Source organism: Copadichromis virginalis, linkage group LG15 (genome assembly GCF_057382275.1).
Source record: "Copadichromis virginalis isolate Kocher_CV1m ecotype Utaka linkage group LG15, C_Virginalis_male_GT1.1, whole genome shotgun sequence".
In the NCBI taxonomy this organism is placed as follows: Eukaryota; Metazoa; Chordata; class Actinopteri; order Cichliformes; family Cichlidae; genus Copadichromis; species Copadichromis virginalis.
Window position 1 is genome coordinate 33913304 of NC_140632.1, and position 26065 is coordinate 33939368.

At 41.3% G+C, this 26065-nt stretch overlaps 1 protein-coding gene across 4 annotated transcripts in view; it reads right to left on the reverse strand.

Moving 5' to 3' along the window:
- Positions 1-26065, reverse strand: part of large1 (LARGE xylosyl- and glucuronyltransferase 1) — a 69481-nt gene that overhangs the window by 19513 nt on the left and 23903 nt on the right. For all 4 annotated transcript variants that reach the window (XM_085433035.1, XM_085433032.1, XM_085433033.1 and 1 more), the window contains 5 exons: positions 20497-20579; positions 9816-9939; positions 9498-9669; positions 2364-2468; positions 1946-2058 (listed from right to left, as the gene is read on the reverse strand). In XM_085433035.1, coding sequence (XP_085289161.1) covers positions 1946-2058; positions 2364-2468; positions 9498-9669; positions 9816-9939; positions 20497-20579 — 597 coding nt within the window. The remainder of the gene's footprint in view (positions 1-1945; positions 2059-2363; positions 2469-9497; positions 9670-9815; positions 9940-20496; positions 20580-26065) is intronic.

Here is a 26065-nt window from a genome sequence, read left to right on the forward strand (position 1 = left end):
GGGAGGATGTCTATAAATAGACAGCTGCCTCTGTAAGCTGGACCCAGATAAGCGTGAGAAAATGGATGAAGGTTAAAACTATATCTTTTGAGATACAATGTAAAGCTGGGCATACACTGTGCAATTTTGGCCCATTTTGAGCCGATTTTTCAGTCGTGCGACCATTTTGGGGATCGGCCCGAGTTTCGCCTTAATCGTGTGTTGTGCATCGTGTAGTACATAGGTGTCAAACTCTGGCCCGCGGGCCAAATTTGGTCCGCAGCCTAATTACATTTGGCCCGCGAAGCCATACCAAATTACTATTAGAGCTGGCCTACTGGTATTATACAGCTAATATATATATTGTTTAGTATTAAGCTTTGCTTGTTCCATATTCAGTTTTTCAGCTAAACTTGTTTGAGTCCATAAGAAAAGATTCATTCTTATATCTGGAGGAAGATTTTTTTTTTCAATAAATATTAACGTTAGCCCGCGACTTTGTTTCATTTTGAATTTTGGCCCACTGTGTATTTGAGTTTGACACCCCTGGTGTAGTATATGTGGGGTAACAAGAAACGATTAACACCTCACGACCAGCTCCCGATCATCAATCGTTTGGTCGTAAGAAAATCAAACATGTTTGAAATCCTGTCGTGAGGCTGTCACTGCAGCCTCTCACACTGCGCACGCGCAAACACAGAAATGAAAGTGAAAAGACGGAGCAACACGGCAGTGCAGCGTATGATGGAGGCACAACTTGTAGAACTTTGGCAAGTTCATCTGGGTCTTTTCGATGTGGCCTCACAAAATTATCACGACCACAACAACCATGAAAATAGTTGGATCTATACATTGCTGCTCAGTCACAGCTGCCTGATCAATGTTTTTCATTAGCAATTTAGCAAAGTTGATGGTGGTGTGTGTGTGTGTGTGTGTGTGTGTGTGTGTGTGTGTGTGTGTGTGTGTGTGTGAAAGACAGAGAGGGGGAGCGAGAGGCACATTTTGTGTTATAAGCTTCATGTTATGGACGCACAGTGTGAGCACTCAGGTCGCATCAGATCAGGCCGTATAGTGTGAGACGCTGCATCGTGACCTATGAACTTCTAACCCCTGCGACTCAATCATACAGTTTGAGCAGGAGCTGAATAGCGCGACTGAAAAAATTGCACAGTGTGAGCCCAGCTTAAGACTAACGCCTGATTTAGACTTTTGCAGGGAACCTTTACCATTACGTGTTCATGTTCCAGTGTTTCAACTGTGATGTCAGCCAATTAAAAAAAAAGAAAAATGCTGGTACTTTTCTCTCCCAGGTCCCTACTCTTTGCTGTGGCCAGTGAATTTTTGGGGTTTTTTTTGGGGGGGGGAAACCAATAGTGGATCACTGACCTTCAGAACCATTTTCCAAAGGGGGGGAAAATCAACCTCTGACCCCAAAGGGGCCAGAGTTGATTTTGTTTTCCAGTAACTGCTGTCACATCATTTTGCTTTCAACAAATTAAAGAAACATTTGAACAGTTCAATCATCAATATCCAACATGTCATTTTTTGTACAGTCTATAACCTTTATTGACTGCAACATTTGATGCAACATACTCATACTAATTATACACAACTGAAAATATTTTTTTAATGACTTTTATTATAATGGCAGGTTTACCCACCAGTCCCAACCTCCTTTTCCTGGTGATTTCATCCAGTACCAGAGTGAGATATTCCTATTCAGATTTTAACTGTCACTGAATGCAGAGTTGTCAAATTTAAAGGACATTTTTATATTGGTGCAGCACCATAATGCTGTGCTGTCAGTATATGAAAGCACAACAGGTTTATTTAATTATGTAAGTCCGAAAATACTACTTTCAAATACAGCTGTTTTCACAATTTAAATGACACAATTGTGATGTGAGCTATGACAGTGTGTGTGTGTGTGTGTGTGTGTGTGTGTGTGTGTGTGTTTGTGTCTTACCTGGTCTGCCAAGGAAGTGGACAGCATGCTCATTAGTTCCCTTTCTGCAGTCAGTCTCCACATCTGCTCCCATCTGAGCTTTCGCAGACGATCCAGGAGGAGCAAAATAACCCCTGTAAAGTGGACACACACACGCTCAAACACACACACACACACACACACACACACACACACACACACACACACACACACACACACACAAAAAAGGTACAAACAAAGATGGTAGCTTAAGAAACAGAGTGATTGGCGTCTAGCTGGTCTTAAGGAAGGCCAGCTCTTCCTTAAGACCAGCTAGACGCAGTGCCAGAAGTGTTGTTTCTCGTTCACATTTTCTCATTTTGTTTCCTTTCTTAAATTCAGTCATCTAGACTTTGCTTTACACAGCTAACATGCTAAAAGCAGGTTATAAGGTACTCACCAGTGTTAAAGCCTCTGCCCAGTGCTGGCCAGGGTCGATGGTTCTTCCACAGGTTCCCCAGATACCAGTCACTCTGGTTCTCTACCAGACCTAGAACTTGCTGGCCTGCCACACACATACATATCATGACTGTTCTCACTTGTTTTTTGTTTTTTGTTTTGTTTTTTGTCTCAAACAAGCACCTTTTTTATCTCCACAACCTTCAATTCATTCAACTCTAACCTGCTGCACAGTGGCTGCAATGTCATTAGTAATTACTGATTTGTAGTATTTTGAGGAAAAAAATAAAGGCATTTCATAAGGGATGAGGACAAAATATCATGATTATATTGGGAGGAATAACTGTATGCCACAGTCCTGGATCTGGTGACCCAGTGTTTGTGTTTTTTGATTTATATAATATAATATTCTTTGATTATTGTTATTCATGGTTTTGGTTATCTTTATTTCTTAGGTTCATAGTGATCTTAGTTCTTCCTCAACTTTTATCTAGCCTGCGTATAGTCGGTGTTCCTTGTTTCATGTCGAGACACCCTTGTCTCTATGTTCTGCATTTCCTGTGTCTCCCTAGTCAGTCGTGTCTCCATGTCTCAGCCTCAAGTCTGCATCTTTGTGAATGTCTCATGTTTTCTGTCTCATTTTGTTAGATTAGCTCCAGCTGTGTTCCCACCTGTTTCCCATCCTCTCGTTACCCCTCTGTGTATTTAAGGTTTGCTGCTGGATGGACTGTGTATCTCCCCTGAGGGTTCTACTTTCCCCATTTCATGCCGGTTATTTTGCTATGAGCCTATGTTTTAGTTTCTTCCCAGTTTAGGCTTTGTAGTTTATTCGTTGTCTCTTTTCATGTTGCATTTGTGTCCTGTTCCGCTGCTAATAAAGGCTCACTTTTGGTTTAAGTCCGTCCAAAGCGTCTGCATTTGGGTCCAATGTCTCTCTACTCCGCACTCCGAGTTCAGCAAGACTTTGAAAGGACGTATGTAGATTGTTTAGATAAGAGAATTTATAGAAACAATCTGCTCGTTTCTAGAGCGGGTTGATTGCATCATTTGAGAAAGTGTTTCAATAGCAGTAACAGTAGATTAAAACTGCATGAATGACATAACATGAGCTTAATAGTGGAGTGAAAAACTGTTGCCTCAGAGCAAGAAGGTCTTGGGTTTGAATTCACTATCTGGCCGGGGCTTTTCTGTGTGGAGTTCTCTCCTATCAATTGTCTCTCTGCAAGAAAGGTCACCAAGCTGGAAGCTGGACGCATCAGTAGCAGCAATGGCGTGTCCAGCGGGGTGGCCTGGGGGGGAACAGGCCACCCCCCAAACCAGACTGGCCACCCCAGGTGCCACCCCAAAGGCAAAACAATAAAATTCAATCAAATATCAAATGTCCGATTATGTTTTCACGGTGACGCTCAGATATCCGAGTGTAAGTGAATGCAGCATCGCGTCTGCGCTATGCGCATCACGTTAGCAAAGGTAGGAGAGCCAAGCACGAAAGACGGCACTGCAGGAAACAATTTTTCGGTGAAAGAAAATGAGGACAGAATAAATGTCCCGGTAAGTAATATTAAGTTTGTTGAGTTTAGTAAACTTCGGTGAAATTAGAATACCAAGGAAAAAATAACACTTAAAGAATTATTGCAGCTGTGGAATATTTCAGACAGTATGCTACTGAGGGCAGCTAACATAAGAGTTATGAGTTATAAGATATAATCTAAGTCGTAACATTGCTGTATGGAGCTGCAGATTTGGTTGCATAGCTGGACTGGCCATCGGGCATACCGGGCATATCCCCAGTGACTTATTTTTTATTTTTTTTGTAATGGCATGAACAATGAGAGGTGGTGGATTGGCCAGATGCAGGTCGATGTGTAGAAATAACTCCGTTGTTTGGTGGTGGCTATGACGGGGCTTCCACAGAGGCAACAGGTGGATGAGGGAAGGGGAGGCAGGAGGAGAGACCCGAAGCAGCCGCCAGTCCGAGTGTCAGGTGAACTGAACTTCAGGTAAGAAGTTATGACCTGCAGTCTATCTGGGTCAGATATAAACCAAGTTTAGGTGGAGTTTATTTTCATGTTGCTGACTTTTTACTGTCAGTTGCAATAACTCATACTGCGTTCTAGCCAGTTTGACGGAGTTTTTATACAGCTGGGTGGGTGCTATGATGTTACTGATAGTGAACTTTATTTTATTCATAAGGTTAGTTAGTAGAGTTGCCAACGGCTCCTTAAAAAAATGGAATGGTCCCTCATTCAGAGAAAATATTACGCGTTTCGTATTGAGCTGAGAAGAGACGCAGTTTGTCCCGAACTTCAGCTAGAATGGAAAAAAGACACAAAGCTGGATTTATTCTGTCCTTACGCTGCACAGCTGCCTCTTCTTCTCTCATTCTCTCCCCCTCCCTCTCCTGTTGCTACTTCAATCATGAAACTGATCAATGATCAGCTGATCGGCTTTTCTCTCTTGTTTATCGCCCACTTTGCGCCAGAAAGAGGAAACCAGCGGATGTCGCGCTAAACAACAGCAGCACGTTTAAGCTTGATCAGCTGTTGTTAGAATGTATTTAATATTAATTTCTAGTATCAGCTGATGTTTGCTGGAGCCACAGCTGTAAAGCTGCTGGTCATGATGTCTGTTTAGATATGTGGTGAGAGGGAAACATGAAGATGAAACCAGGAGATGTCCTTACTGAACCATCAGAGCTGAACAGGTGATGGAGAAACAGGTTTACCTTTTAGGTGACATGAATGAGTTGAAGGGAAGTTATGAACTGTTTCCGAGAGAGGTGGGCACAAAGAAATACTTTTCTTTCTTATTCTCATTTAAAATACCTAGTTTTTATTAAATAATTATCTAAATCTTACAACCAAAGTTTTTATCTGACGTAAAATGTATAGAAATCATACATATACCAACAAGACTGTACATCACTGTCACAACAGGGTTTGTTTTCAGTCAAAGTCTTTATGGCTTTACTACCTGGTGGGTCGGTCTGTAGTAAAAATGCCCAATTTTTTTGTCCCAGTCCAGCCCTGCAGGTTAATACTGGCAGTGTCACCATGCCAGCTGACTGTATTTTATCATCAGCCAGTGTTGTTCTTTATCAATATTACCAAAGTTTACCATAAGGCAGCATAGAAAGTATTTACTTGCTTTCAGGTTTTATTCAAATGTTAGTCTTTTCATTTGTTTCCCCACTTTTTTCCTGTTTCAAAATCAAACACCAGTTTGTGAGAAGATTATCTTCTTTTTTTAACAGGCAGATAAAGTTTTGCATTGGCATTGGCTAATTTGTCAATTGTTTGTTACAAATGTTCGTATTTTAATTTTCAAAAATGTTTTTGCCCAAAACATATGTGCACTATATGTCAGTAAAAATACTATGCAAATATTGATGTCCTTGAATGCTGAGTAAACACTGACAAAGCACTGATTGTATCTCTTGTACTTTATCAACGCAGTATCTAAAAACTTTGCACCGTAGTGGTTAAAATCTCATTCTAATAAGAGTTAAAAGTGCATTTGGTTATTAGGTTTATAGGATTATTGAATTATGGTTAACGGTTGGTAGAATTTTTTTTTTAAAACATTATCTGCCAATTAAATCTGCCACACTTCTCCAAATCTGTGCCCCTACCTGGCCCCCCCCAACAAAAATTTTCTAGACACGCCACTGAGTAGCAGACACTTTAGGGTCAAATATCATAACATCCAGATCCAATAGAAACCTAATCATATCATAAAACCAGCTTTTATGTTAAATTCACAACAAAGTGTCAAAAACTTTAATTGCTGCCTCATAAATGGAACCACGCTGCAATAAAAAGAAGCAAGAATTGAATTCACTCATACATTTAAAGCTTTTGAGTCACTGAACAAAAAGTATAAAGACAGCAAGTGGGTGGAATTAAATATAACTGGGAGATTAAGAGAAGAGAGGAGGAGGGGAGTATGCGGGCTTTAAGGTGAGAGATTACTGAAGGAAGCTGGGCAGAGATAAAGGTTGAGGAAAGAGGCAGTGGGAGCCTGGAGAGAAGAGCATGGGTGCAGTGGTGGCAGGTTTAATGAAGGCTATAAGGAAGATTAATGAGAGCTTATTGCAGCAGGCAGCAGAGAGCAGGGTGCTCCTTTACAAAGGCTACGAAACAAAGAACGCAGATCTGCCTGAGCAGGATAATTAGAGCTCAAATACAAAAAGCTATAGTTTATAAAGGTTAATCAAACTGGATGGCCACAATATTTGTATGAAATTAGTTGAGTTCCAAGTGAAAAAAAAAACACAGGGAACAGTTATTCAGTGTTAGACTGCATCATGAAATACATCAAAAACAGCACTGTCCGAATGTTCCTACAGCAAATCAAATCACTTTTATTGACACTGAACTAAGCAGGAGTGTGAGTGGTAGTGACAGAGACAGGGCGCAGCTCTTTGGCCCAATTACTCACCCTAAGAGGTGTAATCTAGCTGTAAACCCAAACACTCAAACTAAAATAAATTAATGTAAACTTATTTTTTAAAAACACTCCTACTAAAATGGTAAATGGCCTGTATTGTATAGCGCTTTACTAGTCCCTAAGGACCCCAAAGCGCTTTACACAGCCAGACATCCACCCATTCACACACACTACTAACTCAAATAGCTTAGGTTCCTGTAACATTTTTCAACATATTATTTTTAATGAACTTATTAGCAGTGTTGGTCAACTTACTAGAAGATAGTAATTAGTTACTAATTACTGATTACTTCTCCAAGAAAGAAATCCCATTACTTTACTGATTACTTATATTCAGAAGTAATTAGTTGCGTTAGTACTCAGTTACTTGTTAAAAATATGATACACAACCTGAATACGTAATAAAACAATAGACCTTTCAACCCAATTCTATTTTTTCTGCATAATCCATCATATAAAATTAATCAAATGAAAAAAGTCTCTTTTTAAAATTTGTTTTACGAGTTTTAATGTTTACATTTTATGCACATTGCATTAAGCAAAAATTATATGTAGCTGTCTTTGACTTGAAGAAATTTGTTTAACATTTAAACCTGTTTTCTGCATATTTCAAAAATATAAAATAAAATAATTTTTTGTGTTTACACTCACTCTTTCAAATAGATGCAAGTAAAACACAGCAAAGATTAAATAAAATCAAAGATTCAGCTGCACTGAGTCCTGTTGCTCTTAAATCTATTTTCACCTGTTTAGCAGGAGTGGGGCGGGTGGAGGTTTGCCCGGTACTGTAGCAGTCATGTCAGTGGGGGGATCTGGGGGTTTCTCTGTGAATTTCACATTCCTGTGGCAGTGTGCTCGGTGTTTGCTCAGATTTTCTTCCCACGCACAGTTCACAGCAGACACTAAGGGGGCAGGGATAGCTCAGTAGGTAGAGTGGTCGCCCCATGATCGGAAGGTCGGGGGTTTGAATCCACTGAACGGCTACCCTGAGGTACCCCTGAGCAAGGTACCGTCCCTACACGCTGCTCCCCTGCGCCTGCTTAGTGGCTGCCCACTGCTTCACTGAGTGAATGGATCAAATGCAGAAAGTAATTTCCCCACAGGGCTCAATAAAGTACACATTATTAATGTTTCTGTCCCTTTTTACAGAATCAAACTCAAAGTAATGTAGTTACTTTTTTACGCTTTACAAAATCATGGTTTGGTGACGCAGTAACGCAGCGTGCTTATGAGAAAGTAACAGTCATCTAATTACTTTTTTCAAGTAATGAGTGAAGTAAGGGGTTAATAGTAATCCCTTACTTTACTCATTACCTGAAAAAAGTAATCAGATTACAATAACACGTTACTTGTAACTTGTAATGTTTCTGCGTTGCCGGCTGGTACATATGTACATTCAGATAGTGCACCTTATAAATCACTCCTCGTTAGTTTGTGGTCAGGAAGTGGAATTTCTTGCAGATTCCGGGGCCACTCATTCTGTGTTATGCTCAGATTCTCTCTTTCCACAGGCTGTCTTAAGTGAGAAGTTCACTCATTCTGGATTTGCATCAGGAACCGTTCAGAGGGAAAATTTCACCGTAGCCCCGTCTTGTGTAGAAGGGCAGGGGCAGAAATTCAGACACGGGTCTCTGTGGTCTGATCTGTGTCCCGTCAATTTGCTTGCCAGAGACTTAATGTGTAAATTAAATATAAATTGCATCTCCTGCCATGATGTTATTACACTAACGCAATCAAACTGTGATCATATGATGGTGAAATATTGCCCCGTGATCCTGGCTTTCGCTTATGAATGGAAGCTGGGAGGAGGGTCGCTTGTTGAAGAGCTCGCGGCTGCATGCCTCCAGAAGGCCCATTCTCCCAGCAGTTACATTAGACTGGACAAACATGCTCAGCATGTAGAGCTCTGTAGTATCCTCAATATACTGAAGCAGGTTAGGTATCCAAACAAAGAAGAATTCCCACATTTAGAATAAGAAGAACAGAACAGGCCAGTGCACATACTTCACAGAACAAATTATAGGTGCACGTCAGTGAAACTAATCCAGTATATCACATCTTTTATGAAGGTAGAACTGGAGAAGTGTTGATTAAAGAATAAGAACATTTTGGAGGTTTTAGTTTGCGATGCTATTGAAGTGCATCACACAGAGAGGTTTTTCTGTTACTCTCACTGATATGAGGACGCTTGACATTTTCAGTAGAAACAATAATAGCAACGTGTCTGGACAACAGTTTCTATAACAAAACTAAGCTTTTTACATTTCATAAAAGTGGGAACAGAGGAATGTTGTATGTTTAGTTCAACTAAGTTTTATTTATTCTTACCAAATCCCAAAAGCAGTCACCTTGTGGCACTTTATTTTCTTTATCATTATTCTTTTCTCCTTCTTTTAGCTGCTTCCTTTTGAGCTTGCTACGCTGGATCATCTGTCTTCATCTCACCATGTCCCTGTATCCTCCAGCCTCTGCATACATTAACCTCCTCTGAGGTCTTTCTCTTTTCCTCATGCTTTCAGTCCATGTTAACCATCTGTTGTTCAGTATATCCACTCTCACTCCTCTGCATGTCCAAATTATCTCAGCTTTGCATTTTTAAGTTCAGAGTTCAAAGACTCTACAATAATACAGAGAAACACCAAACAGGGAGGGGCGGGGCCATCTGAGAGAAAAGGAGTTGCATTACCTTTGAACTTGTGGAAGACGGCCCAGAGTTCAGCAATGTCAGTGGCAAAGGTGATGTCTGTGTCTAGAACGATGACTCTCTGTAGATCTGACGGCAGGGTCTTTGTCAGTACCAGTTTCATTAGCCCATAAATCCCAGAGTAATGTTTGTTAGGAATCCATGAGACTTCGGACTGAAACACAAGAGGAAATAAGGGTTGGGATCATTTACTGTTAAATAGAAATAGCTCATAATGTTTCGCATTAAATAAAGCAGTAGCCATGAGATCATTAAGCAGCCCAATCAGTAAAGCAGGGTGATGGAGTCTGTGTTCCCCACCTTCAGCTCATCTGCGTCATAGAAGTCCACCCTGACGGCAGGAACCATCCATGTATGAAACAAGGAGGACAGGATCTGCTGAGCAATGGAGTCTGTGATGAAATGGAAATGAAGGGGATTCCGCCTGTAGACACACACAAATACCAAGCTCCAATGAATTCACGGCTTTTACGTTTACTTCCTGCATCATATCACAAAACATTCAGTACATGCACAGTGGGAGTTTGGAAAGGACAAACTGTCCATTTTTACAAGAAACTTGAAATAAATTCTGCAAAACGTCACCAATGTGCCCATGATCCACATATGTGTTTCTCATATTCTCTGAAAAATGTTCATCACACATCATGATGTCTAACACACAGATGGCATATTAAATGAGCAGCCACATTTTTTCATTGCGTTTATTTACATGAGCTGTCCGCTAGGAGAATAACCATTTTAGCAAAGTTTGTGAGAGACTGAGTTTAATAAGGCACAAGACGTACAGGTACAGGAATGGAAACTGTTTTCACATCCATTTCAAAATGCACTCATCTTTCCTGTTGTCTTAGAACCCAATCTTTTCTTGTTTAGCACATAAATATAAACTGTACTTTTCCTGGTCAATAAGACTATGTGATATGCTTGAGAACTCCAAAACAAGAAAACAAGTCCAGTTGTTTCAGCTTCAGCATTAATAAATGCATGTGTTAAACCCTAAGGCTGCAAGAGACAGACATGGCACACTGATGGAGAGATGATAATCTTACATCTCATTTCAGCTCAGGGAAGAGGTGTGAGGGATGGGGGTATAAAATAGGTGTTCAGGACTTCCGAATCAGGTCACAGGAAAGTGACACTAAGCTGAGGATGTGAGCACCCGGGGGTGTCTTATGCTGATTGACTTTGTGTATCAATGTGTCAGCTGCACTGGCTCAATAAGCACTGAAGGCTGGGAGCTGTCAGAATGTATCAGAACCCAGAAAATCAGAAAAGCTGTCAACACAGCAGTGCACATTGAAAAGACCTTCACATCCTTTGGATAAACAGCAACAAGGTTTTGATGGGACAATTAGAATTGTGCTAAAAATAAAGTGTCACGTACATCTGATTATAAAAACTATTAGGCTGTAGTGACCCATGACAATTTCATCCTCATGATGCAACGGCGTTTTCTTGTGGATTTGGTGAAAGACACTAAGATCCACTGTGCTCATATCTGCTCAGAGTGAAGGATTATCCTAAACTACAACAGATGGCGTGTGTGTGCAACTGGGGCACCTTTTCCCCTCTCAGTGCCCAAACAGTCAGACCATTGGCTGTCAGCCTCACAATATCCTATACGACTGTGCTTCAACATATCTAATATATCTGTTTATTTAATATACTCGACTGACTGCTTCTGCTGTGTGGTGTGCCAGTCTACTGTACATTTTTAGAAGTTTAAATTTACATCCACTTCTCTTTTAAACCGCCCCAACTTTTCTGTGAGAGACCCTCACTGAAGATGAGAGCTCAAGTGTGGTAGAGCAGTTTTCAGTGCAAGAGACTACAGTTTCCAAAGTAAGATCAAGACCCTCATCGTGCTCTTTTAAGATATTCAACAATGACAGAGAAAATTTAGCCGAAACATCAGAACCGTGGTGCGTAAAAGAGTCCCATCTTGTGCAGGCTCAAACCTGCACCAAGACAATGCTCACTCACTGACTCAACCAGCCATCACCTTTGGCCTTCTATAACTTCCTTGACCTTCAGTGTCACAGTGGCCATATTTATATCAGATAAGGCTTTTGATTTTATAGATCTGTTCTCAGAATCTTTTGATCATACCTCATTACTTGTAACACTTTTGGAAATGGTAACTAATTAGAAAATAGATATGTAGGGAAGGTATGGTAGTCATAGTTAAAAGTAACAACTGTTGAATGGGCATACATTGTCCACATTCATTTTTCAAAAATTGTTCAGCCAAACCTCTTGCTTAGAAAGCTTTTTTTTGTAGACCTGTAACAACGTCATGTTACTATGGCAACAGTATTTACTTTTTCCCTGGTGCAGCCCTTGAGGTTATCTGTCTGGAACAGGACACTTTAGCCTTAAAAAACACAAGAGTGGCTCACAGTCACAGATGTGTGACTGAGATGACCACACAGAAATATATTCGCTCTCACTGACATCGAACAGAGCCAAGAGTAGGAAAAACTCTCTGAAACTGAGTGCTTCGAGCAGTCTGAAGCCTGAGCTGCTAGGTCATAGAGATTTCCTGCACGCTGATCTCAACTTTTTGTATTTGTCTTAATATTAGCATACACCATTGTAATGCAGGGTGGATGTAGCTCAGGAAGTAGAGGTCATGCATTCATCAGAGTGTGACAGAAAGCACTTATGTGTAGTAAAAAACAAAAGTGCTTCTATGAGTGGGTGAATGAGGCATGTTGTACAAAGCGCTTTGAGTGCTTGTCACACTTTATATAACAACCAGTCAATTTATCTTAGCTTACGTGTCAGAAAATAGCAAAGACAAAATAGGCTCATTTTGAAACTGATGACATTATTTTTCTGCTGAGGTTGTATTATTGAGACAGGACATATACAGTTGCTGCTGAACAGAAGACAATGATAAGAACCTCCACTATGTGACAGAGTGCAGCATAAAAAGGCCATCTCTCAGGAGTGACAGCATCAGTCACACAGACAGGCTCTTCTACAAGGCTCTCCATCATTTAGGCAAGAGATTCACTGGTAGCAAAAAATTCATTTGCTAAAACATCTAGCGGCAGAAATTAAGCGGCAGAACAGTAAATATAAAGAATGAAATGGCACACATCTTTAAGCTTGTTTCACAGGGAATTAATAGCATATTCAATAATGAATTACAAGGTGACAATAGAGGGAAGAAATACCAAAATTAAGTAATTTTGTTTAAATCTTGTCACAAGGTCAGAGTGGATCTGTTGATCAGTGTCCTAGATGCTGTTCCACATTTTGATTCACCAGGATTCCCTACACAGTCAGAACAATCCAACAGGATGACTGCTCAGGCAACTGTCTGCTCAGGAGGAGGATCCATCATGTTTTCACTTCTTTAGTGAAGGGGAGCCCAATGAGTTGTCTTTGACGTACCAAGTATGTAGCCAGTCATTTATATAAAACACAATTAGGCAGAACGGTCATGTTGATCTAATGATGGACACTTCTGTTTCTGACTTGGAGAAGACTCATAAAAACTCAAGAGCCTTCTTATTCCAGCTTCAGATGTAGTTAGACATTTTGGACCCAACGTGCCACCAACTACCTACCTGCAGTTGTTAGACTCTGCATTTGGCACAGCTGAGGATGGGGAGGAACTGTTGGTGAGGTTCATGAACACGTAGCAAGATTATTATGGCTTACTTGCATCGCTTGCAGGTGGCATTGACCGCATTGTATATAGGGGAGGTATACAGCCACAACAGGTCAACAAACACTTCCTGAAACAGTTTTACAGTGGCTGTTGAGACCATGACTTGCTTGCTGTTCTGCAGCTAGAACTTAAGAATCAAGAACCCCCATCACTTGCTGAGCTTTTGTGGATGCTGCGTACTGCAGAACATAGGCAAGAAACAGAAAGTAGTTGAATAAAACTGCACCTCTGTACTACAAAACTGAAGGTTGTCTCCCATAGACAGAATGTTCAGCAAGTGAAATACAGGCTGAATCTGCATCAAGCGACATCAGCAGGTTAAAAAAAATCTGAAAAAGCTGACCTGAAAAGCCAATTGATTTCCCTCATGGAACAAATGAAAACCACAGCTTCTAAGAAAGAACAGATACAGAAAGATGAAACTAAAAAAACCTGACCATGCAAAGACCAAACCAGGGCCCTCTTACACAGCACCTCTACTTTAAAGCCAAAACTGTGGTAGTGTTTTCATTGTGGAGAGGATGGTCACATTGTGGCCACGTGTGAGTCAGATTCAACTCATGCCTTGGTAGCTGCAAAAAAGAAGGAACTAAGAATTGTCAGCAGTTATGGGAACGCCAGCAAAGGAACACACCTTCATTAAACTGAAGACATTCCCTGTCGTGAGACAGATGGGAAATGCAACGGGTCAAACACATATGACTGATAAGAAGTCTAAAGTGACCGCTAAGAAGTGTGTGATATTAACATTGCATGCTGAGCGAGGTCATTTCAAATTACCCAAAGGTTTGATAGGGGTAAAAACTACAGCACAGGTTCAAATGGAGGGCAATTGTGATAGCTGCATAATGGATACAGGCTCCCAGGTTACCACAGTTCCCGAGTCTTTTTACAATCAGAACATGCCACAACATGAGATCAGAGCAATCCTTGAGCTTTTGGAGGTTAAAGAAGCCAATGGCTAATCTATGCATTATCTAGGCTACATTGAGATTAATGTTGTATTCCCCAAGGACTTTTTGGGTGCTGAGGTTGAAGTTCTCACACTTGCATTAGTGGTTCTAGATGACTTGACTTTGGGAGATCAGGTAAAACACTGCGTAAGCTGTCTGATGAGATTCCATTTAAGCACAGTAAAGCTGTCCAAAAGCATTTGCAAGAACAGCCAGGTGTAATCAGGGAGTCCACGTCACCATTCTCTTCGCCCATAGTGGTGGTGAGGAAAAAGAATGGGAACATGTGTCTCTGTGTTGATTACAGGAAACTCAATTTGCAGACAGTGAAAGATGCTTACGCGCTCCTGAATTTGGAGGAGACCTTCTCCACGCTGAGTGAGTCCCAGTGGTTCTCTGTCCTCGACTTAAAATCTGGCTGGCCATCCCTCCCTAGTTCTGCTGGGGGTTTCTTCCTGTTAAAAGGGAGTTTTTCCTTCCCACTGTCGCCAAAGTCCTTGCTCATAGGGGGTCATATGATTGTTGGGTTTTTCTCTGTATGTATTATTGTAGGGTCTACCTTAAAATACAAAGGATCTTGAGGTGACTGTTGTTGGTGATTTGGCGCTGTATAAATAAAATTGAATTGAAATTAAATCAATACCGATCCTATCACTATGGGACTTGGTACTGCCTTGTATCAGGAGCAGGAGGGTCAGATAAGAGTCACAGCATATGCTAGCAGGGTTTTGTGTAAGCGTGAGTCTCATTACCATGCCCACAAATTAGAGTTTTTAGCCCGAAAGTGGGCAGTTACGAAAAAACTTTGTGATTACCTTTATGGTAGCCAGTTCAGTGACAGTAGTCCTTTAATACACTCAACAAAAATATAAACGCAACACCTTTGTTACTGCTCCCATTCCCCATGGGATGGACGTAGAGACCTAAAATTCATTCCAGATACACAATATAACCATCCCTCCCAAACAGTGGTCACAAATCAGTCCAAATGTGTGGTAGTGGGCACATCTGCTATATTGAGATAATCCATCCCACCTCACAGGTGTGCCACATCAGGATGCTGATCTGACATCATGAGTAGTGCACAGGTGTACCTCAGACTGCCCACAACAAAAGGCCACCCTGGAATGTGCAGTTTTTTGCGCTATTGGGGGTCTGGGGACCCAGAACCGGTCAGTATCTGGTGTGACCACCATTTGCCTCATGCAGTGCAACACATCGTCGCATGGAGTCTATCAGATTGTCAATTGTGGCCTGTGGAATGTTGGTCCACTCCACTTCAATGGCTGTGCGAGGTTGTTGGATATTCGTGGGAACTGGTACACGCTGTCGTATACGCCGGTCAAGCACATCCCAAACATGCTCAATGGGTGACATGTCCGGTGAGTATGCTGGCCATGCAAGAACTGGAACATTCTCAGCTGCCATCTGCCCTGAACAATGTGAACCATGATTCATCCGTGAAGCGCACACCTCTCCAACGTGCCAGACGCCATCGAATGTGAGCATTTGCCCACACAAGTCTGTTACGCCGACGAGCTGGAGTCAGGTCAAGACCCCGATGAGGACGACGGGCATGCAGTTGAGCGTCCCTGAGATGGTTTCTGACAGTTTGTGCAGAAATTGTTTGGTTGTGCAAACCAATTGTTCCAGCAGCTGTCTGGGTGGCTGGTCTCAGACGATCTTGGAGGTGAACCTGCTGGATGTGGAGGTCCTGGGCTGGTGTGGTTACACGAGGTCTGCGGTTGTGAGGCCGGTTGGATGTGCTGCCATATTCTCTGAAACGCCTGTGGAGACGGCTTATGGTTGAGAAATGAACATTCAATGCACGGGCGACAGATCTGGTTGACATTCCTGCTGTCAGCATGCCAATTGCACGCTCCCTCATTGCTTGTGGCATCTGTGGCATTTTGCTGTGAGACAAAACTGCACATTCCAGGGTGGCCTTTTGTTGTGGGCAGTCTGAGGTACACCTGTGCACTACTCATGATGTCAGATCAGCATCCTGATGTGGCACACCTGTGAGGTGGGATGGATTATCTCAATATAGCAGATGTGACCACTGTTTGGGAGGGATGGTTATATTGTGTATCTGGGATGAATTTTAGGTCTCTACGTCCATCCCATGGGGAATGGGAGCAGTAACAAAGGTGTTGCGTTTATATTTTTGTTGAGTGTATATGCAGTGAGCTATCGTTGGCTAGCAGCACTTTCTATGTTTAACTTTTAGCTTCAGTGCAGAGCTGGAAAGCTGAATTCTAATGCAGATGGTCTTTCAATGTGACCACATCGAAAACTGCTCAATGACACTGTTTCACAAAAAAGAGCAGGAACATACATTCAGTGAACAGTGGTTCACTGAAACAGATCTGTCTGGTCAAGGAATCACAGTTGGCCCAGATGTGGTACCAGCTATCTGTGAGAAGCATCTCCTTGGCTGTAATCCAAGTGAAAACACAGACGTGGAGTGTGCGTTCACCCTAGTACACTCAGCCTTGTCTGTAGCTGCTATACCAGATGAGTTTGTAAATGAAGATCAGTGTGATGATTTACTAGTTATTCCCCACATGCCAGTAAAGCAGCTAAGAGCCAATCAACAAGCTGACCCATGTTTGAGGGAAACCATAGCTCAACTTGAGACTGGGAACAAGGTTTAACCCAACTTTAGAAAGCAACTGCCTGATATCCCCTTGCTAATTAGACAATTCAGTCTTCTTGAGCTACACAATCAAATACTGTACCGGACACATCAAGTTGTTGATTCTGTAACCTGACACACTGTTCTTCCGGAACAGTTTCGAGATGCAGTCCTCCAGAGTCTCCATGATGATATGGGAGGCTTACGCATTGTACATACTCTCAACCTCGGTGAGAACAAGATTTTACTGGCCAAGCAGATGTTGAGGGAAAGATTTTGAGAGAAAAGATTAAAACCTGTTAACACTGTGTTCTGAGAAAGTTCCTTCCTGAAAGCGCTGCTCCTTTGAGCCTATCATGTTCAAAGGACCAAAAGAGCCTGAGTAATATTAAGGACATTTTTGTACTTACAGACCAGTTTATTAAGTAAGCCATTGCAATCCCAACACCAAACCAGAAAGCTCAAACAGCCAATTGTCTGTGGGGTAATTTCATTGTCCGCTATGGGATTCTTGAACATTTGCACAGTAACCAAGGGCCTGACTTTGAATCACACATCATCAAAGAACTTTGCAAAATCATGGGTGTTCACAAAATACATACCACACCCTACCACCCTACCAGTGGAAACACTGTGGACTGTTTTAATAGGACTTTGCTGAACATGTTTGGCACATTGGAAAACAAAGGCAAATCACAGTGGCATAGCTATTCGAAACTGTCGGTCCATCCGTACAATTGTACAAAGAATGATGTAACAGGATTCTCATCTTATGAATTAATGTGTGGTTGTCAAACCAGATTGTCTGTTTTAGTGCATGCTGTCTGCCTGAGAGGGAAATATAAACTTGCTGAGTGGGAGTCAGATGTTTATGTTGCGGTAAAACAAGATAGAGATCTCCCAATTTACACCATAAAACCTGAGAACAAAGAAGCTTCTTGGCGAACTGTTCATCAAGTTCTCTTACTCCCGTGTGGCTTCATCACACCAACTGGGGAGAAGCCTGTTACGACAAAATTCAAGCACAAGCCAATAACGCGGTTATCAGCTAAATAGTATGATGAGACTGAGCCTTCTGAGACAGAGGAGGATACCATCCGGCTTCATGAGAGGCTTCCCAAAGAAACCACCCAATTCACCACAATATATGAGGTTCCTAAATCATACTTTGATAGAGCTGATAGTGAGATAGTGCAGCCAAGTTTAACTGAAGACTGCTTAGGCGTCGATGACACAGTGATCAGAGAAAACTTGTTTCATGATAATCCAGAGACCACTGTAGAGTGAAAAACACTTGACTGCTGATGCTCCCGAAAATGAAAGTGACTTAGCAGTAGAGCTGGGCGATATGAGATTTTTTCATATCACGATATGTTTTTTTCATTTCAGGCGATAACGATATCTATCACGATATCAGCCAAATAACTATATTTGTAAGATTTAAATGTGCCGTTGCTCACAAGTAAAATGTGAAATAATCAGCAGCTTGTTTTTATTTAAATATTTATTTCCCATAATAAGTTCAACAGGGTAGATGTACTTAAGGAACATGAGACTTTTTCAGATAAATAAAGGCAAATATTGCAAACTACACAAAAGGCAGCCGCTAAAGCGTTTAAGTTTCAAAATAGAACAAATGAAACAGACTAAACTGTCAATTCCACTTAGAAACAAAATATTAATTCTAAAAATAAATCTTAGTTTGTTTTACAGAAGAACAGACAAAACTGACTAACTTTTGTCAATATCAAATAAACTTGAGAACTAAAAGGAAATTCTCAATCTCTCCTTGTTGTATAGCTGAGCTTTTCAAACAGTTTTAACAGTTACTTTAGTCTGACAAAAGCCGAATGACGAATTAGCGCTTCCAGTCAGAGACTGAGGCTACGTCCACACGTACACGGGTATTTTTGAAAACGGAGATTTTCCGTTTTCGTTTTAAAAAATAATCCCGTCCACACATAAAGGCAGAAATGAAGGAAAACGCTGCTATGAACATGCCAAAGCAGCAGGTGGCGCTAGATTCCTAACCGTGCAGAAATGTTGGCCAATCAGAAGTCTAGAAGCCTCGGTGGGAAAAAGTAAACAAAGCTGGGGCATAGAAGCAGAACCGAGTCGTATGTGTGGAGGGACAGTAACTGTGTGTATATGTAAGCATTTAAACACTGCAGAGAGTAGAATTAACAGTATTGTAGAAATTCATTTCACCGAAACAATAACGTGGCGCACAGTGTGACGCATGCACCAGTTTATTGTATTTCCAGACTTGCTTTCGGCACAATTTACAGTGCACGCTACTCTGTTTTTGTCAGACTTGAAATAGCCGAAATACCTTCACACTACGGAGCTTCTATGGCTCTTCCGTTCGACAATCTCTCCGGCGTTGGAACCATCATCTGTTTTCTCTTCGGTCACGCTCGGTTGATTTTTCTAGTCGGCACACTCATTTCCTCCATTACCCGCTGGCTGCTTCCCAAACAAACACACGTGCGGCTTGGCACTTGTGCTGTACGTAACAAGTCACGCGACGTGACGCTGCGGCTGTGATTGGTTCGGCTCTGCGCTACTTAATTTGGATTGGCTGACCTTTTTTTTTTTTCTTTTTTTTTTTTAAGAGGACAAGAGCGGCGAGGTCTATCGCAATAGTTTAATTTCTCTACCGAGTAAAAGTTATATCGCGATACATATCGTTATCGTTCTATCGCCCAGCTCTACTTAGCAGACATGTCCACTTTCTAGGGAGACGTTCTCCGAAGTGGAGAAGACTCTAACATTGACCCTAAGGCCATTAACAACAAAGATTCACAGCAAAGTGTGGAAGGTTAAAAAAAATGGACACTATTAGGCATTCAGTCAGAAGCAGACTTCAACCAGAAAGACTGCAGCACACCCACTTGGGAAACCCACTGATATCTATTGTGCAATATTTATTCCAAGGCTTAAGCTTAGCTTAGCTTAACAGAGCAAAGTTTCAAAAACTCACCAGGGGCTATTCCCTCAAGTGGTGAAGTCACAGCCATTTCTGATGCAAAGTGACTTGCATTACTTTAGGAGAACAAAACTAACTCTGGTTTCATGACTGGTGAAATGTAGAAACATTTTGAACTTGTCATTTGTACAATACAATAAAAACAGAACTTGAATTTAAAACTAATTTTGTTCATGCTTCATTCCTCAAGCAGAAATGTTTATAGATATTTGTCAGTTAACTATGGTTAATGTGCATTTGAAGTAACTCTGACCTCGCTCTTAGGTCAGATTTTTTGATTTGGAGATCAAAGGACTCAAAGTCCCCAGAGAACTTCGAATTTTAGACCTTCTGGAAATCCACAGAAGGAGAATGATCTTCCATTGCAATGGATGTCGTGCCACAGCCCATATGGAACTCAATCTTGCAGTCCGATTGCCTGAATTGGGTTAGGGTTAGGACAAACTGTGCAAACCGTACATCAATCGTTAGACCGATTTCACACCAATAAACTGCTGAGATCACCTGACAGGCCTGAACTGGATAACACTGATAACTAAAAGGCCCGGGTCTTACTTTGGTATCTAGTCTACTCTATCAGAATACATCAATTTGTTGGAAAACATTATTATAAACTAATCAGTGTGTATATATGAGTACACAAAAAGAAAAAGAAAAAAAGATTTATACTCCACCAAGTCTGTTATTTTAAGAGAAGGAGAAAAGATTTGCTGTACCTGTGGAAGAGGACAGATTTAACCAGCGTCACCACATCTCGACTTGCGTTGTAACCTGCACATACAATGGCCACATGGATGGTCTGAGGAGAAAATGACAAAGCGATTAAGGAGAGATGTGCACAGCACAAGGAACAAAGTATAACTGTGAATTGGCTTAGTAAAAGAAAAAGAAAACAGTGATTGTGTGTTGGAGCATTCATTAACTCATTCCACCTCAATCCAAAGGGCAATTATAGTAACTGTCAAACAAAAGTTCTCAAACGTGTATAAAACTCAACTGTAAGATGAAGCTTTGTAAAATCGAATGAATTTTTAATGAGAAGATTGAGGAAATAGATTTGATAATACTTTTATGATACTATACTATATACTCATATGATAATATCTTCATACATTTAGAGCAGATATTCTAATAATTCTCAAATATATGTTGATTTCACAACATATAGTTGAACAGATGGCTGGAAGTTCTCCTTTATGATATTTTGGTAGACGGCAGAATTCATGGTTCCATTTACCACAGCAAGTCTTCCAGGCTCTGCAAAAGCAAAACAGCCTCAGACCTTCACACTACCACCCCCATATTTTACTGTTGCTATGACACTCCTTTTCTGAAATGCTGTATCACTTTTATGCCAGATGTAATGGGACACACAACTTCCAAAAAGTTCAATTTTTGTCTCATCAGTTTATATTTTCACAAGAATCTTGGGGTTCATCAAGATGTTTTCTGGCAAAACTTAGATGAGCCTTTATGCTCCTTTTGCTCAGCAGGGGGTTTCATGTTGGAACTTTGCCATGCAGGCCATTTTTGTCCAGTCTCTTTTTTATGGTGGAGTCATGAACATTGACCTTAATTGAGGCAATTGAGGCCTGCAGTTCTTTCAATGTTGTTCTGGCTCTTTTGCAACCTCTTGGATAAGTCGTCTCTTGGATGAGTGGGGTAATTTTGGTTGGCTGGCCACTCCTGGGAAGGTCTTTACATCGCAATAAAAAGCCCATTGAAACAACTGCTGCTGTGATTTGGTGCTATATAAGTAAAATTAGAATCAGAATCAATCAGAATCAGCATACATTATTAATCCCTAAGGAAATTGTATGGTTATGGTTGCTCCCTGTAATGGCCAAACCCGTGGCCACACTCTAAAGTCGGTAACTTTTGTATTTTCATTCTTCATTTGAACATAGTAATGAAGAAGACATTTTAGTTGCCAATAACTTCATTGATTGGTTTGGATACATTTGTTCTATTTGTAAGCGCGCACATTTAGTTTACTTATGTATTCATACTACTTCATTTCTTTGCTTTCTGACTAACCTTTGTCTTTTTATTTCTTACCTGCCATCATCCCTGGGAGTTGCTGGACAAAAGATGGTAGCTAGGGTTTGAAACCATTAAATATGAAGGAAGATAATTGGACCACACCACCACTTCCTGCTGAAGGGGGGAATGTGTGTTTTCTTTACTTTAAAAACAAAGTATTTGTATTTAATTAAATATTTGAGTTTAGGGTTTAATGGGGTTTTTTGATTTTCTTCTTTAGTGTTTAGTTTATTAACAAACTAGATTGTACTGCATCGGTTGTGATTTATGATTGTGTTTTGTTTGTTACCCCTCATGTGTCACAATGGTCTGATCAGCCATTATACAGTGGGGCAAAAAAGTATTTAGTCAGCCACCGATTGTGCAAGTTCCCCCACCTAAAATGATGACAGAGGTCAGTAATTTGCACCAGAGGTACACTTCAACTGTGAGAGACAGAATGTGAAAAAAAAATCCATGAATCCACATGGTAGGATTTGTAAAGAATTTATTCGTAAATCAGGGTGGAAAATAAGTATTTGGTCAATAACAAAAATACAACTCAATACTTTGTAACATAACCTTTGTTGGCAATAACAGAGGTCAAACGTTTACTATAGGTCTTTACCAGGTTTGCACACACAGTAGCTGGTATTTTGGCCCATTCCTCCATGCAGATCTTCTCGAGAGCAGTGATGTTTTGGGGCTGTCGCCGAGCAACACGGACTTTCAACTCCCGCCACAGATTTTCTATGGGGTTGAGGTCTGGAGACTGGCTAGGCCACTCCAGGACTTTCAAATGCTTCTTACGGAGCCACTCCTTTGTTGCCCGGGCGGTGTGTTTTGGATCATTGTCATGTTGGAAGACCCAGCCTCGTTTCATCTTCAAAGTTCTCACTGATGGAAGGAGGTTTTGGCTCAAAATCTCACGATACATGGCCCCATTCATTCTGTCCTTAACACGGATCAGTCGTCCTGTCCCCTTGGCAGAAAAACAGCCCCATAGCATGATGTTTCCACCCCCATGCTTCACAGTAGGTATGGTGTTCTTGGGATGCAACTCAGTATTCTTCTTCCTTCAAACACGACGAGTTGAGTTTATACCAAAAAGTTCTACTTTGGTTTCATCTGACCACATGACATTCTCCCAATCCTCTGCTGTATCATCCATGTGCTCTCTGGCAAACTTCAGACGGGCCTGGACATGCACTGGCTTCAGCAGCGGAACACGTCTGGCACTGCGGGATTTGATTCCCTGCCGTTGAAGTGTGTTACTGATGGTGACCTTTGTTACTTTGGTCCCAGCTCTCTGCAGGTCATTCACCAGGTCCCCCCGTGTGGTTCTGGGATCTTTGCTCACCGTTCTCATGATCATTTTGACCCCACGGGATGAGATCTTGCGTGGAGCCCCAGATCGAGGGAGATTATCAGTGGTCTTGTATGTCTTCCATTTTCTGATGATTGCTCCCACAGTTGATTTTTTCACACCAAGCTGCTTGCCTATTGTAGATTCACTCTTCCCAGTCTGGTGCAGGTCTACAATACTTTTCCTGGTGTCCTTCGAAAGCTCTTTGGTCTTGGCCATGGCGGAGTTTGGAGTCTGACTGTTTGAGGCTGTGGACAGGTGTCTTTTATACAGATGATGAGTTCAAACAGGTGCCATTCATACAGGTAACGAGTGGGGGACAGAAAAGCTTCTTACAGAAGATGTTACAGGTCTGGGAGAGCCAGAGATTTTCCTTGTTTGAGGTGACCAAATACTTATTTTCCACCCTGATTTACGAATAAATTCTTTACAAATCCTACCATGTGGATTCATGGATTTTTTTTTCACATTCTGTCTCTCACAGTTGAAGTGTACCTCTGGTGCAAATTACTGACCTCTGTCATCATTTTAAGTGGGCGAACTTGCACAATCGGTGGCTGACTAAATACTTTTTTGCCCCACTGTATATACCCTTGTATGTCATTTCATGTTTTAGGTCAATTATGTATGTTTGAGCAGTCATTTGGTTTGTTAAGTTTGCAGTCTGTGCCTAAGTTCAGTTTTGTTTCTTTGACCTCTTTTATGAGCTCAACATTTATTAGTCTTGTAAATATAATTTTGGGGGTTAAATAAATGGAAACTATATTTTTCTAATAATTCCTGGGACGACTCCTGTTTTTTCAACTCGGTCTATCACATTCCCAGACAATAAGGACAGTAACTGAACTAAATTAAATAATACATCATATTACAGAGTTGCAAAATATAACAAATAGATCTTGTCTATATATAAATAGGTCAATTATAAATATACAGAATATTACAGAGATTAAATTGTACTCTAAACTTAAAAACTTTATTTTCACTGTAGAGGATGTGTAAATATTTGTGCTGTCAGCATTAACCTCGTTAAAATGACGTTACCGTTAGCGTTGTTAACGCGTTGACCCTGTGCAGCCCCACGCACAGAGTGATCCGCGTTAACTCGCTAAAGGAGATTTGCCGCGTTAATGCAGTTATTGTATTAACGTCATTTTAACGAGATTAACGCTGACAGCACTAGTAAATATTAAGGGTGTAACTATTAAACTGTACAGTGCATTAGATGGAGGAGTTGTACAGAGAAATAAGCATTGTCTGAGAAATGTTAAAAGACTAGCTGCCCCAGAAAATAGAAACGACTCTGGCCCTTCCTGCACAGTGTAGTGGTCTCTTTAATCCAATCCAGTTTATTATCACCGAGGTATTTATAGTCCTACACAATGTTCACATCAACTGCATGGACTGAAACAGAGTCGCAGTTTTCCTGGTCCTGCTAACATCCACAATTGGTCCTTTGTGGTGTCCCTGTGTTGCTGATCACCTTGCCATACACAAATGTTGAAGACGCACATATTGTGGTCATTCATTTAGGTAATTAACAATCCTGGACACAAAAGAGGCATCCACCTGCATCGCTATCGGCTTATCACCCAAGAGGGTTGGTCTGATAGTTCTGAATGGACTGGAAAAGGGGATCCTGATGTGACCTGACAGTAGGTCGAGCTGGTCAAAGACGAGTCTTTCCAGGGTCTTCATGATTTGGGATGTCAGAGCCAAAGGTCTGTAACCCTGGGGGCCACTGGGACATGGTGTCTGTGGTACCGGAATGATGTCTTCCACAGCACCAGGATCCTCTGCCGACTCTGACTCATTTATGAAAGACTCCACAACACTGGAGGGCACAGGCCTTGAGGACACGAGGACTCACCCCGTCTGGTCCAACAGACTTGTCTAAGGGGAGTCTTCTCATTTGTCTCTGAACCTGGCTGAAAGTAATACCTGGGGGAGGGGTGTCAGGACTTTTACAGGAAGCTATGGTGCAATGTGTAGAGAGAGTGGCGTGGCTGTGGATCGCAGGCTGACTACAGGTAAGTCAGTAGGGGAGTGAGCATTCACTGCAGTGTTGAATCTGTTGAAGAACACATTCAGCTCGTTGGCTCTGTCCTCATTGTCCCCAGCTCCTCTGCTGTTGGATGGGCCTGAATTAGGTGATTCATGCCATGTCACGCCTCTCTCATGCTGTTCTGCTGGAGTTTCCACTCCAGCTTTCTCCTGGAGTCGTCCTTACCCTCTATGACCTTGTCCTTCAGTAGTGCCTGAACCATTCTCACCTCTGTTGCCCATTCTGAAAGTCCTCTTCTTGTCATTGAGGTGAGCTTTTATGATTTGAAGCCTATTTTTTAGCAATATCTTATTTAGCAGTTTAGTAGAGAATATAAATAAAAAAATTAATTAAAAACAGTTCAAACAAGAAACAGACAAATATGTCGGCTGCCAGACCATGAGAAAGTTCAACAAGAAGAAAAGGTACAGAAACAGAGGTTATAGTCACAGTAGGAACCCTCGGATAAACAAATGAATTAGCAAATCACTCTACAGAAAAAGCTGACATAAAATGAGTTGACATAAAGTGCTCTTATAAGCGCAGATTGATGTTACACTCAGCCAATAAAGGCCACCACATCCTCCCAAATTTGTCTCTAGTACCAACTGTATTTAGTTGAAGCTTTTTCAGTTGTAGAACAGACATCTCATTGAGCCAGTGTTCAAAACTTGGTTGGGTAGGATGAGTTTATTTGCCACCTCCATCCCAAGGTGCACAGCCATCTGAATATAGAGCGCCAGCTGATGTGACTCGGAGGAGCATCTAAATATTGCCAGATTTTGATTTGCAATGTTATTGCAATGTTACAGAAAAATTATCCAGAAAACCACTGAAACACTGCAGACCAGAA